The 14,440-nt window shown below is 37.5% G+C and overlaps 1 protein-coding gene across 5 annotated transcripts in view; it reads left to right on the forward strand.

Moving 5' to 3' along the window:
* The window catches only part of pcdh1b (protocadherin 1b), a 272,809-nt gene that overhangs the window by 101,528 nt on the left and 156,841 nt on the right, over positions 1–14,440 (forward strand). For all 5 annotated transcript variants that reach the window (XM_051918520.1, XM_051918521.1, XM_051918522.1 and 2 more), the window contains exon 4: positions 7,054–7,273. In XM_051918520.1, coding sequence (XP_051774480.1) covers positions 7,054–7,273 — 220 coding nt within the window. The remainder of the gene's footprint in view (positions 1–7,053; positions 7,274–14,440) is intronic.

Raw genomic sequence — 14,440 nt, forward strand, 5'->3', positions numbered from 1 at the left:
TAAATGCCCACTGCTGTGATTGGCTAACATCTTTGCATATGAAATAAGTATTACATGTGAAACCCTCTCCAATTATTTTACTACGTTTTCACTATTACAGTTGTCAAGATTAACAAATTGTGAAAAGTGTTGATTATTGCATATGTGACCCATGCTGGAAAAATGAGTCACAATGAGCAAATTCTCACATTCTCTTTTAAAAAACCTTCAAAATGATGTATGATTTGTTGGAATCCGACAAAAAATGACTGAGCTACACCTGTTTGAAGTCAATAGAGTCAGCAAGGTCAATTTTGAGAAAAAGTTTTCTGAAGGTTCCAAAACAAAGTCACCTAGCAACCATACCTAAAATCCTTGGTAATAACACCAAATTTGGCACAAACCAAGTCAAAACCCAAATCTATAGGGGGAAAAAAAAACAATATTTATATATTCAACTTTTTTTCCATGATTCCACAATTGTTTGATTAATGAAACAGACAGCCTATATTAAGACCTACTATACCACACATCTAATATAAAGTTACACATCAGATGTTTTTCCCCAACAGTTAACCAAACATTCACTTAAGACATAACAGATAATGTTTGCATGAGTACTCGCTAAGACAATTTTTTTGAAATACTGTAATTCTGTGTATGTGTATATCGGGATCACATGCCGTCCGAGTCGTCTTTGTGCGCGCTCTTCGGATATGTCAGTCAGCGTGAGTAAGATCATTTTGTTTACATCAGCATGAGTTTGAAAATCACATGTCATTGGTTCAGACTCATGCCATCGAAAATTTGTTATGAATATTAACAAAGTTGGAATGCTGCGCTTTAAAACGATACCAAACTTGTGCTGAGGGAAGCGCCAGTCGCCCAATCCTTCTGAAAATCTTGCCTCGAATTTTGCCTTGTTTGTAAACAAATCCGCAGTAAAATGAAGTGAACAAAGGACCAAGTTCTTAATGACATGGTCTAGAACTTCATTAAAAATAAAGTTCATCCACTCTTTCCTAATGTTGGGATCAGAAGGAAGGCAATGCAAAGACCATGTTTTTGCCACAACATGGCACTGCACAGTGTCTTGTTGTCTTCTGAGCCATCTTTATTGTTTGGTTTCTGTCTAGACCTGCGTTTGCCTCTCTTGTTATTTACCTACTACATGCACGGATTGGTGGGCGAGGCTAAACAGGCAGTGATATGGAAGCAGGTGTTGATCATCTGCGAAGGCGGTGTTTAGCCACACTATTATGTAATAAAGTGGCACATTCCACAACCTGTCATTTTGGCTTCGATATAAACTGTTTTTATACTAACGAGAAAGTTTTGAGTTCTGAAACGCGTTTTGGATGTTGGATTTTTTTATAATACAATGACCTCCTTATATGTTTATTTTGATTTTTCAGTTCATGACCCCATTAAAAGTTTGTATATATATATATATATTATATTAGATGTGATTAATCAATTTGACAGCACTACTAATTATATTATATTTTGAATTATATTTATATATGATAAATATTACTTAACAAATGAGAATGATCACAGATTGCTAGCCTTACCCAGGATTTAAAGACTTCATTAGCAGGATACGGCCTCAGTATGACAGATGGATTGGTGACGTCAAGAAATTCATTATAGAGAAGAAATGTTACATGGACCAATATTTCTTTGGAACAACATGCAGAGATGCGTATTAAGAAATTAAATAGGTCGATTTTGACTTCACATTGACTTTAAGAATCAGTTCAGTGTCATTCCCACCAAATCGCATAAATCACTCTCTGCACACTTTATTATTCACCTTATCTGTTCATCTCACTCCTTCTCTCCTATTTGGCTTTCCGGCGCTTCGGCATCTCCATCCCTCATAGTCACCTAAATCACACCCACTTTTGTCTCCCTGTACTCTTGTCTCTCTTTACTCATCTCTCTGATGCTGTTAACAGGAATCAAAGCTTTTCTGCAGTCAGAGGACTGAGGCAGGTACTTGAGTCCCACAGGTGCATTTTCCCAGCTAACCAATCCCGTCCTCAGGCATAGCTGTCATTCCTTACATAACTCAACCCTGGCACCTGCCCTCTAGCTTAGAACATAGGGAGGGAGTGAGACCGACAGCACAAGGGAGGGAGAGGGGATGTTAGTAGTGGTAGCTGGTTTTGTTTGTGAGTGAGTGCTGTCTTAGCTCTGGGCTAATATAGTAGAAGTATACCAAGAGTGGGAACAAAAGCTGCTTTTACAGAAAGTACAGAGAAAGAAACTCTCTCTCTCTCACACACACACACACACACACACACACACATACTGCACTCGAAACCTTCTCTGTATTCTGGTCCACTTTCTCTTTTACTCATCTCAGTTTGAGAATGAGATACAGGAATCATATTATCATAGCAGCACATCCACTGCTTCATTTCTGCATATGTGTTTGTGCAAGAGTATGGATTATAGTCTAACAAAGTAGCCCTTCACTGTCCTCACGGAGGGAGAAAACTAATGAGGAGCAGAATACAATGAAACACACACAGAAAGATACAGATGCACAGATCCAATAAGCTCAGAGCTGCTCGTCTGGTATTATTCACCTCCCCTCTTACTAAACAGGGAGGACAATAGAACAGTGCGTGTGTGTGTGCGTGTGTATCCATCTACACACACCCACCAGAGACTTTGCACATTCCTGTTTATCAGCGTAAAGGGATGGCCGGCTTCGTAGGAGATACAGCAAGAGGCCTAAAATGAATCCCTCAGCAAAAACTATTCACCACTCTGAATAGAAGTGTTGTGCTTTACACAAACGTGCACTGTGCGGCTTATCTTTATTTTATCTGAAGCAGAGAAGATGTGTTGGGAGTGCTAAAAAAGTCAGGCCAAAGTGTTACATGCAGCAACCAAAGGTTTTGAAGCCTCCCTTGAGCCTTTGCATGCATCAAGATGGTGGAAAGCTCAACTAACGCCCATCTACCATTACATCAGAAGCACTTAAGGATTGGCTAATTATCTCCAGCTCTTCTTTTTCCATTCATTAAATTTAGCAACTGCAACACAGATGCAATAAAGGTGATGTGTCCTCATTAATGGACTTATGGAAGAATCTTTCTTGTTTGTGTGGTGGAAATTTCCATTCACCCATGCTGAAATACTGTATGCTATGTTGCAGCATTAACATTCAGCTGAAAATAAAAGTTAGCTTCATAAAGCAACAAACTATCAAAAGCCAGAGGCTATGTTTTTTGTTTTGTTTTTGTTTTCTGGACTTTATTATACAGATGTTTTTTTTATATATAAATATTTTTTTTTGTAGTATATAATATTACACTACCATTCAATAGTTTGGGGTCAGTAAGATTTTTTTTTAAAGAAATTAATACTTTTAAGGACACATTAAATTGATTAAAAATTAAAATTCTGTCATTAAATACTCACCCTCATGTCGTACCAAACCCTTGAGACTTTCGTTCATCTTCAGAACACAAATGAAGATCTTTTTGATGAAATCTGAGAGCTTTTTGCCCCTCCATAGACAGCTACGTGACTACCACTTTGACACTTCAAAAAGTTCATAAAGAGATCATAAAACTAATCCATATGAATTGAGTGGTCCAAATTTTAGTCAAAATTTTCTGAAGAGACTTGATTGCTTTATTTTATGAAAAGATTTAATTAAGGCTTTTATTTACATCTAAGCATTGATCAGTGAACATAAAAAGAAGCTCAACTGAAACTGTTTGATGCGCGAGAACAAACCTCTTCCGGAAGCTCAAATGTGTTGCGTAACACACGAGAACGAACCTCATTGGTTCTTGCACGTCAAGCGATCATGCTTAAGCTTCCGTTTGCAACTGATGTGTGAGTTGATGAATGTTTACATGTGAATAAAAGCCTAAATTAAATCTGTTCATGATTTAAAGCGATTGTGTCTCTTCAGAAAATCAGGACTGAACTGTTCAATTCATATGGATTAGTTTTACGATCTCTTTATGAACTTTTTAAAGCATCAAAGTGGTAGTCGTGTAGCTGTCTATAGAGCGACAGAAAGATCTCAGATTTCATCAGAAAGATCTTCATTTGTGTTCAGAAGATGAATGAAGGTCTTACAGGTTTGAAACGACATGAGAGTGAGTAATTAACAACAGAATTTTCATTTTTGGGTGAACTAATCCTTTAAAAGTGACAAAAAACTGCAAAATTAGCTTAAAAATTAAGGTTTTCTGTCACAGAAACACATTCCATTTTAAAATATATTCAAATAGAAAACATTTATTTTTAAATGTAATAGTATTTCACAATATTACTGTTTTTACTGTATTTTTCATCAAATAAATGCAGCCTTAATGAGCTTAAAAGACTTCTTTCAAAAGCATTAAAAACTCTTAACAACCCTAAACTTTTGAAAGTAGTGTGTATACTAATAATTTACCCCAATCACATTAAACAATTATTCAGCTGAGTAATATAAATAATAGGTGTAATTATAGCATTTTATAGCAATTATAATGCATACAACAGTTGCTAATTTAATCTGATTATTAGTCAGCTGTGTTTTAAAAAAGAGTCGTTCTATTTACTTAAAGGTAAGAAAGTCATAAAATCATCCTGAAAGAGATGTGGCTCGAAATTGTGCTGAACTGTACAGAAATTACAAATGTGTATAATTTGCAGTACTTTAGAAAATTGCAATTACAGAAAAGCAGACCTAGAGTAATGACTCCCCTCTGAACAATCATCATTTCTTTCAGCAAAAGTAAAAGCATCACATTCAGAAGAGGTATAGTCATTATCTGAGTGACGTTTATGAGATCTGACAACAAAGAGTTAACCAGTAGTGGAGTGTTGCACGAGAAAATGTTTACCTTGTAAAAGTAAACAAAACAAACATCACAGCTTAGCTCTCAAACCGAATGTGTGGGGGTGAAGAGGAGGCTGAGAAGTGGAAAGGGAGGGAGAAATGAAGTAGTTGTGTTTCCCTGTGGCAACTCCACAGCATGGCGCAAGGGAGGAAAAAAAGAGAGAGATAGAAAGTCAGAAAATAAAAAAGAGAGATGTGCTAGTGGAGCATCTCTGTATTATTGATAACAGTGAGAGGATGAGTAGAGTTCTTCTTCTTGTTTTTACTTTCCCGCTCCCTTTCTCTCGTTCTCTCTGAAGGTTTGTGGTTTGTGATTGGTATGTGGAGGGGTGGATGTGCCTCGGAGAGCTGGGTGGCTGACAGTGGTCTCCGTCTAGCTCCAAATGCCAATTTGCGAGCTGTCTCATTCCATCTTGGCGAAATGTCCTATTCTCTCGTCGGTGCCGCTGGAGGAAGGGGTGGGGTGTGAAGTGGGCTTCTCCTGTGGGAGAGCTGTGGCTTCTATCATCCTTATCAAACCTGGCTTCTGCAGTCACACTGGATTTAGCTAACACTTGCTTAATACACTCCCCACTGAGCCTTAGGTGTGTGTGTGTGTGTGTGTGTGTGAGAGAAAGTGTGTGTGTTTAGGTCTCTGTGTGTATGACTCTGGGATGTACATCGAGGGTGTGCTGAGGGATTTGCTCTTGTGAGGGATACATACATATGTAGGCATAAGGGGAATAACGTATGCGCTATTGCTAACAGCTGTGGATCTTCAAAAAGATTTGAGTTACTACAATTACTGCATTGCCTCTGCTGTTAGTCTATGTTGCTTTGGATGGAAAGAAGCATCTGCCTGCTAAGTGCTAATTAAATAGAAATATTTGAAGTTAGGCATGCATGATATTTACTATTGTTTAAAAGTTTGGGGTCAGTAGAATTTTTTAAAGATCACCTGTGGTTAAAATCAAGATTTTAATGTTGTTTATATGTCTATGTGGGGTTTTTAATATGCTTTAAGACAAATCATGTGCAAATTCATATGTCATATTGCTGAGTATTTTCTTCTTAAAACTGCAGTGAAAAAAAGACAGTCTCAAACCCACGGTTTGAAATAGCTGGTGTCTCTGACGTCACAAACTACCTTGTAACCAATCACGTCAACCTGCCGGCGGGCTTTAGCATATCATTAATAGCGAACTAGCAGGGGAGTCTCGAGAGAAGCCAGGTTACCCTGTTATATTTTTCTGTTGAAATGAAAAGTCATGTAGATTTAGCAATATGGTGGGTATATGATGTATATTACGATGATATGATGAACTATATGCCTTTCTCCACTGACTTTCTGAGTTGTTCAAAGCGTTTCTAAGGACACTGATTGTTAGAAGGCAGCTGTCTGACTCTAAAATGGCGGGAACATGATTTGTGTAACATTAGCAACACATTATTAGCTGTTTGATAACATAGTCAAGCACAAGGGTAATCATATTAAAGAGCATGTAAAGAGCGATATCATTGTGCAGTGTTTACCTCTGTAAGTTGACCAAGTGGATCTCTGAGCTGGAGCGAGCAAGCGGAGGCGGGGCTCATTTGCGTATTCATTGTTCCGTGTATATTAAATGAGGCAAGGGTGTAGAGTTACAATCAAGCTATTTTAAGGCATAAAGATTTTTTTTTTTTTCACAGGAAAAACTTTTAATGTTGGTAATCAAAGATGAGTTTTAAGGGATACAATTATTGACTACAGAGGGACTTTAAATGTTTTTGAAGGATATCTCTAAAGCACAAGTCTGCATTTCTTATTATTATCAATGATGAAAACAGTGGTGCACTGAAAGGTCTTTATTCAGAGCAAATATTATATGAATTTTAATTTATTTTTGAATATTTTAATTGTAATAACTGAATTAAATAAATAAAAAAAAAAACTTGCCCATGGCCATGTCTCCATGATATTCTGGTCTCAAAATATTATTTCGCAAGGTTAAAATTGTAATTCAGATTGCTTAGAACAAGGGTGTCCAAACTCGGTCCTGGAGGGCTACTGTCCTGCAGAGTTTAGCTCCAACTTGCCAACACACCTGCCAGGAAGTTTCTAGTATTATGCCTAGTAAGACCTTGATTAGCTGGTTTAATCATTCATTCATTCATTCACCCACCAAGATACCTGATGATGTCATCAACATGCACACTGACCTTTGACCTCTCTCTCTGTCTCTTTCAAATCACAGCTACCGCATCGCCGAGTGACCTTCTCCACAGCCAATCAGGCACAAGATCTGCAGGATCCCTCTCAGCACAGTTACTATGACAGCGGTCTGGAAGAGTCAGAGACACCCAGCAGTAAGAGCTCTTCAGGGCCCCGTATCGGGCCCCTCGCCCTACCTGAAGACCACTATGAACGCACCACCCCGGACGGCAGCATCGGAGAGATGGAACACCCCGAAAACGGTAAGAAGAGGTGGCGTGTCCCCCTCCCTTTTATTATCACTACTTCGACTCTCTTTCAGAACACTCTCTTTAGATCTTCTACATCTTAAAGCTTTTTTTGTTGCTGTTGTTTAAGTAATGGCTGGTAATGAGCAGCACCCAGCAGTTTACTTGTATACCCTTTACTCATGCTCGTTTTGCTTTAAAACAAAAAATGGTCAAATAAGGTCGATCTGAATTCTTAGACACTGTGACCTAAATGTCAGAATTTAAGCAAATTGACTACTGATTTGAATATATTTTCTGTTAAAACTTTATAGACTTTGTCAACACTTATCTACATGTACAAAAAAAGCATTAATTCTTGGCAAGATATTGCAATGACCCAGTCATATTAGCACACACATACACCAAGAAAACCTGATATAATCCTCCGTTGTAGCTGTAGGGATCAGCTATTTCTCCTAAAATGAGCCTCTCCTTTCCGCCCAAGCGGGGTGCTAACAAACAAACCAAGAATCTTCAGCAACAGCCTCTGAGAGGGTGGAAGTCATAGCCAAAAGGCAGGCTTGCATTGAAAGCATTTACTATTTTAATTTCATTGGAATTAATCAGTGCTGTGTATGTGTGTACACACAACACACTCTCTTAAATGTTAAAATATTTTGGGTTCAATACAAGTCGAGTTCAGTAAACAACACTTGTGCTATAATATATTAAAAAAAAAAACTGGGTTACAATGTGAGGTTTAGTATGATTTTAGTGTGGTAAACAAAAATCACTTTTTGTTTAAAGAAATTAATATTTTTATTCAGCAAGGATGCAGTAAATTTATCAAAAGTGACAGTAAAGGCATTTACATTGTTAAAAAAAATTTATATTTCAAATAAATGCTGTTATTATTACTTTCTATTCATAAAAATGTTTCACAGTTTCTATAAAATTATTAAACAGCACAATTGTTTCATTGATGATAATAAGAAATGTTTCTTGAGCAAAGAGAAGTAATGGCTGCTGAATATTCAACTTCGCCATTTTATGAAGAAAGTTACATTTTAAAATATAGTAAAATAGCCTACTTATTTAAAATTATAAAAATACTCCACAACATTACTGGTTTTACTGTATTTTTGATCAAATAAATGCAGCCTTGCCTTGGTGAGCATAAGAGGCTTCTTTCAAAAACATCAAAAAACATTACCAATGGTAATGTATTTCCAATTTTACAACTGCCCTACCATGATAACACAATGCAAAAAAAAAGAAAAGAAAAAAAAAAAAAACTGTAAAGCAGAAATAATACACAGGCTTTAAAGGGAAAATCTGTAGGAAAAATAAATAAATAAATAAATAAATAAATAAATAAATATATATATATATTTCACACTCCCCCTATAAGTTTCATCTCGTTTAAATACTCTAAAAAGCCATTTACTTCACTATGAAGTGCCACACTATAAACCTATAAATAACACTATAATTTTTTTCAAAAAACAGAGAAAAAATGGTTGAAATTTTTATATATTTCTTAATTTATTTTATGTTATTTTATTTTATTTTATTGATTGATTGATTAATTTGATTCATTGTTTTGATTCATTGATTCATTGATTGATTGTCATCACCAGTATGCCACAAATGCTGTCATTTGAGCTCAACTTGTATTGAACATGGAATATTTTGTGAAAGAGGTCAAGATATATGGACAGAGAATACTGAGAATCAGCTGAAGGAAGTAGAATGGAAGAAAAAGAAGTATGACTAAGAAAGTGAGGTGGACTGAGGCCTAAATGTCATGGCTGTCTTCCCACATCATTGCTTTTACTGCAGCTCCAGGACTGTGTGGTCGTGTCTGCAGGGAGGGTCACCCAGACAGGTCTCACTTATGGCATCTGTACACACACAGCTGCACATAGAAGCCCGTGGCAGGTGCCACCAACCACGGCCTCAAACACACGCTGAGAAGAAGGACAGTATGTGTTTCTGTGCATACAGAAATGAGGTCAGGTGCAATGGGGGTTAGGCGGGATATTTAACCGATTTGCCCGCTGGTATTTCCTTAGGATGTGTATATATGGGCGTGCGTGTGTTTGCGTATGTTATCGTTGTAGACAGACTCTACTTGTGCCTGTTGACCCTTGCTGTGGTGGTTTGTCTTCATGGATTGCTGCCAGTTTCCTGGGGTCGACATCGCCGGCGCTGAGGAAAGAGTTTTACTGTACTCCCTTACATCGCTATTCACAAAAGAGCTAATAAAAGAGCAGGGATCTTAAAATAAATAGTCCCAGAGCTCGAAATGACTTTAGCAGCTGCACAACGCAGCAGTGCTAGTCTATAAATACAGTGCTGCTCTTCAAATGAGCTCTGCTTCATATAGACACTCTGGATAATGCATGGATATAATGTGTTAAAGAGGGCAGGGTGGGTGTGGAATGATACTGCGAAGCATGAAGGTGACGGGGCAACTGAGTTTGCACAAACGCGCCGTGATGAGTCTGCCTGGCAACCCGTGATTTGGCTCGTACACCATTTAAAGAACATTGTCAAAACATAAGAAATGAGACAACGTGCTAGACAAGGACTAATGTTGTGAGATATTTATGGTACTTGAAATAAAGCCGCTGCCTTCTGTTTCCTTAAAGGTGAAGTGTGTAATTTATGCTCCACTAGTGACACCGAACAGACCTGTGAAAATAATTGCAAACAAGTTTCAAACACTCCCCATCTGCTATTGGTCAGGAAGTTCTAAACTCGACAGAAGTTACTCACTTCATATTCAATTCTATTTCAAATCTACTGCATTAGAAATAATAAAGTAGATGACTTGACAGCACTACCCTTCATATCTCACAATTATGATTTTACCAGTCAAAAGTTGGTAGGATTTTTTAAATGGTTTTGAAAGAAGTCTCTTATACTCACCAATGCTGTATTTATTTGATCAGAAATACAGTAAAACAGCAATACTGTGAGTTATTATTACAGCAAATTTACAGTAATTTATTCCTGTGACGTCAAAGCTGAATTTTCAGCAATCTAGACTTTCATCACGTGATTCTTCAAAAATCATTAAAAAATGTTGATTTGTTGCGTTAAGATTTCTTATAAACAGTTGTGCTGCCTAATATTTTTCAGGATTCTTTGGTGAATAGAAAGTTCAGGAGAACAGCATTTATTTGAAATAGAAATCTTGTGGAAAATCAAAAATATCTGTACTGTCACTTTTTAGAATTTTAGAATGCTTAAAGGTAAAATATAACTGTAAATTTAATAACTGTTTCCAAGCAAGTTTCCTAAATGCTTCCTACATCAGCCAGTTGGCAAACAGGTAGCCCCGCCCTTGAGTTCACATCATTGGTTGAGAGGCACCACATGCCAGACTTCTCAGACAAAGAGCGTTTTTTTATGAAAATGTGTTTTCACTCTTTGGGGAAATCAACCCACAAGTGGCTTATATATAGTTGTCTCTGCACATTAAAAAGTATTTTAACACTGAAAAAAAAAAAAAAAAATCCACACATCAAATTTAATTAGCTTCAGTGTGTCACTTCACAATGAAGTGAGCATGAATAATCTAAAGATGATGTGTGTATTTTTTTTTTCCATGTTGAAATATTTTCTCCAATCCCACTTTAATATGTAGAGACAACTATAAATAAGCTTTTCGTAGGTTGATTTCCCCTTATAGTGTAAACACTGCGACCCTTGACCTTCTTGACCAGCACAAGGAGGTCTGTAATGTATAATACCTGAAGACAGATTCATCTCGAGCATTAAGAGGGCTAAATAAATAACAATTAGTCACTTGCAAAACATTTACTTTAATATAATGAAACACAGCATCTACTAGCAGGGGCCAACTGGAGCATGTTAACCAGCCGAACATGGAACCCAATTTGGGGCGGGACTGTTTGCTTGTTTGACCAATCACGGACAGGGAGAGTGTTTAGGAAATCAGTTTTATTTATTTATTTATGCAATTCTGTTTGGTGCTACTAGTGGCATAGAAATTACACACTTCACCTTTTAATAATTCATTTTAAGAATATTTGCAGATTAAACCATGGTGCATTGTGCAAATATTCTTGTCAAACAATGTATCATATTTAGCTTCCTGAATTTGCCAGATCCATTTTAGAATTCCACCTTTATTTTACCAGAGGAAGAGAGGTGGAGAATAAAAAGAGAAATCACATATATCTTCATGATTCCAAAGAGAATCTTTTCCATTAGATTAGACCAACAGGAGTCAGAACAGGATGCCTCCTAGAGACACTTCTAAGACAAAGACTTGTCTTACTTTCAATCTCTTTCTGTCTTTATTCTTTCTGTTCATTGCTCTGAGAACAGAAAGAACCAAAGTATATCCAGAGGGGGGTGACTTAGCAAAACTGTCTAAAAAATGTCCAGTCGCTGTAGAAGACATGGAGCAGGTTGTCTCTGCTGAAGTAGATGTTGACTCTGATGGGCTCGACCTTACTCCTGAAACAGCAAAATATCAGTTCAGCTATAGCTTTACATATAGCTTATATTCCATGAGGAAATGAACAGTAAATTATAAAATTAAATATTAACAATACTTTATTAATAATTTGTCTCATTTGTCAATTTGTCTCTAATTATTTAATTTATTTGTTTTATTTAATTTACTTAAAGTATTTTTAGTAATGTGTTTTTTAATATTTATATTTAGCTTTATTTATTTATTTATTTTTTAATTTCAGTTGTAGATTTGGTCATTTTCTTACACAGTTCCTCCAACATTTAAATTTTAATTTTAAGGTTTTTTTTTGTTTGTTTGTTTGTTTTTTGTTTTTTTGTTTTCCACATAATATTTATATTTTATTTCAGCTTTATTTCAATTACAGAAAAAAAAAATGTTTTAGTTTTAGTGAACGATAACAACACAGGTCAAAAACTGTGTGTCCAATAAAACTAGGCAAAATATTAAGGATATTTTTGTTGCTTTTGTATTCTAAACCATTTTGGTACCATTCTGAGTCACCATTATGTGTAAATCCTATGTCCTGAAATGAAACCATTTAAGAACCACTGCATTGGTAGGCCTTGGAGCTCAGTGAGCCCTTGGAAGTTTGGCCCTGGAGAAATGGCGTGATAGCCAACACACAGTGGCTGTTGTTTAGCTAAGATTAGCTTAGATGAAGCGAAATGGACTGAACTCGCGCTCTTCCTCTCTCCATCCCTCTCTCTTACTCCATCTCTCCGCTGTAGCTCGCTCCTCTCCAGCTAAATGGAATCATCTCCGTCTGATAATGGAGTGTAATTCCATTACCCCAGCTCAGCGTCCCAAGGGGGGGCATTTCCGCCCGACACCCCCTTCTCTTCCCTAATGTGCTCATTTCCCCTGCCTAATAGAAATGGATGGGTCTGTGGGTCTTCTCTGGGAAGAGTGGGTGAAAGCGGGAGAGACAATGGAGAGAAAGAGATACGGAGGAATAGGGGATAGAGGTGAAATGTTTTGGAGAATAATTTGACGGAATGAGCCGAGATGGAAAAGATGAGACGAGCTCAAAGCAGAAAGTGATTATGCAGTAAAAGCCAGGAACGGCAGACGTGTGGTTTGATGTCGTTCGTCTGAGCGAGATGCTGCCTGAGCATTTATGAGCAGTTATGGATCTATTTGAATTTCTGTCTCTCATCTCTCCTCTAAAGACAGACCTAGTGTTCGTATCAGCCGACTGGTAATGGCTTCCTCAAACAAACAAAAACAAACGAACGGTCTACGCATCTAAACAGAAGAAAGGCCTTTTGAACATCTGTGCAGTTGTCAGGGTTCATTTCTCAAGAGCCTCTCAAAGGCAGCCACGGAGCGCTCTAACGTTGCACAAAGCGTCCATTACACCCTCGTTTAGGAGAGCAAATAGGCTGCCGTTCTCCCGCCATCACGCCCATATCAGGGGAAATGAAGGCAATCATTCGTCTCAAATGAGCAAACAAGCCATCTCCATAACGGCAACATCCAATCTGTGCCGTACCATTCAATCAGGCCACTTCTTTAAGCTGGAAAACAGGAAAATTGTTTTGACGTTCCGATGCACTGAACCGGATGTACACACATAGAGGGAAAAAAAAACAGAGAGATTTGAGTTGTTTTTAATGCTTCTATCTATCCACAAACAGCATTTCTACCGCTGACAATTTGGCCAGAGATGTTGCGATGGTAAACATAAATTACCATTGCAACCATTTTAGATGATTCGTGAGACAGAGTATTCAATCTCCATCCCACGTCTCAATAAGAGCCTTTAAAAAGAATTGTGCGATAATGTCAGGAACATTTATATTAAATGCAAACCTTGATTTGTGCAGACTGGGGTAATGCTTTTATGATTATGTCTGTCATGCACATCCTTTAATTACAGACTTTATGCGGCTTTCCTTTAATGATCATGCAGACACTAGAGATTCTGAATCACTCTTCCCTCAGCCCACAATTCCACTCATATTTATTTAATCTACCACACCAAACCATAAAAAAAATAATAAAATAAAATAAAAAAAAATGAACATAACTAAACACAGAAAGGTTAGTGTAATCTTGGTCCATGATGCAAAACATGACTAATTGATCAGATCCTTTTATGACGGCAGTAATATGCACCTTGCCACTTTCTCTTGAAACGCTAAAACGCTTTGTTCGTATGCCGAGGGCGCCATGGCAACCCTAATTAAAAGGCTAAAGCTGGAGTTAAGGGAGCGGCTGGAGAGGATATAGACAACAACGAAGAGAATTCATGGTTTGGTCAGGAAGTATGCTTGAGTGTTTACCACTGTCTCTTCATTCCTCTCGGAATGGCCTGTGAAAGTCTCGTTGGAGGTTTAACTCGTGGACACCCCCTGAACGTTGAACCTTAAGATTGATGGGAGAACATAGTGAAAGAGAACTGAGAGAACAGCATCGGGTTTGTGTAAGCTAATCAAAAGCAGATGCGCTTGGATGTTCTGGAAGTGTTTCCCACACACGCAGTTTCTGTTAATTCCTGTCCCCACTCACTAGTTTTCCCACCGTGACATTCTTCCTAAATACAAAATTGTTTCTAAAACACTCTCTTTGCGCTTGACCCCTTCCTCAACGCTCTCTCTCTCTAGCATTTCCCCTTCATTGTGATGAATGTGACTGTGATTATCAGTCATAGCTCCACTCTGACAGGCGCTTGTGGGGCAGCT

This window comes from Ctenopharyngodon idella, chromosome 14 (genome assembly GCF_019924925.1).
Source record: "Ctenopharyngodon idella isolate HZGC_01 chromosome 14, HZGC01, whole genome shotgun sequence".
In the NCBI taxonomy this organism is placed as follows: Eukaryota; Metazoa; Chordata; class Actinopteri; order Cypriniformes; family Xenocyprididae; genus Ctenopharyngodon; species Ctenopharyngodon idella.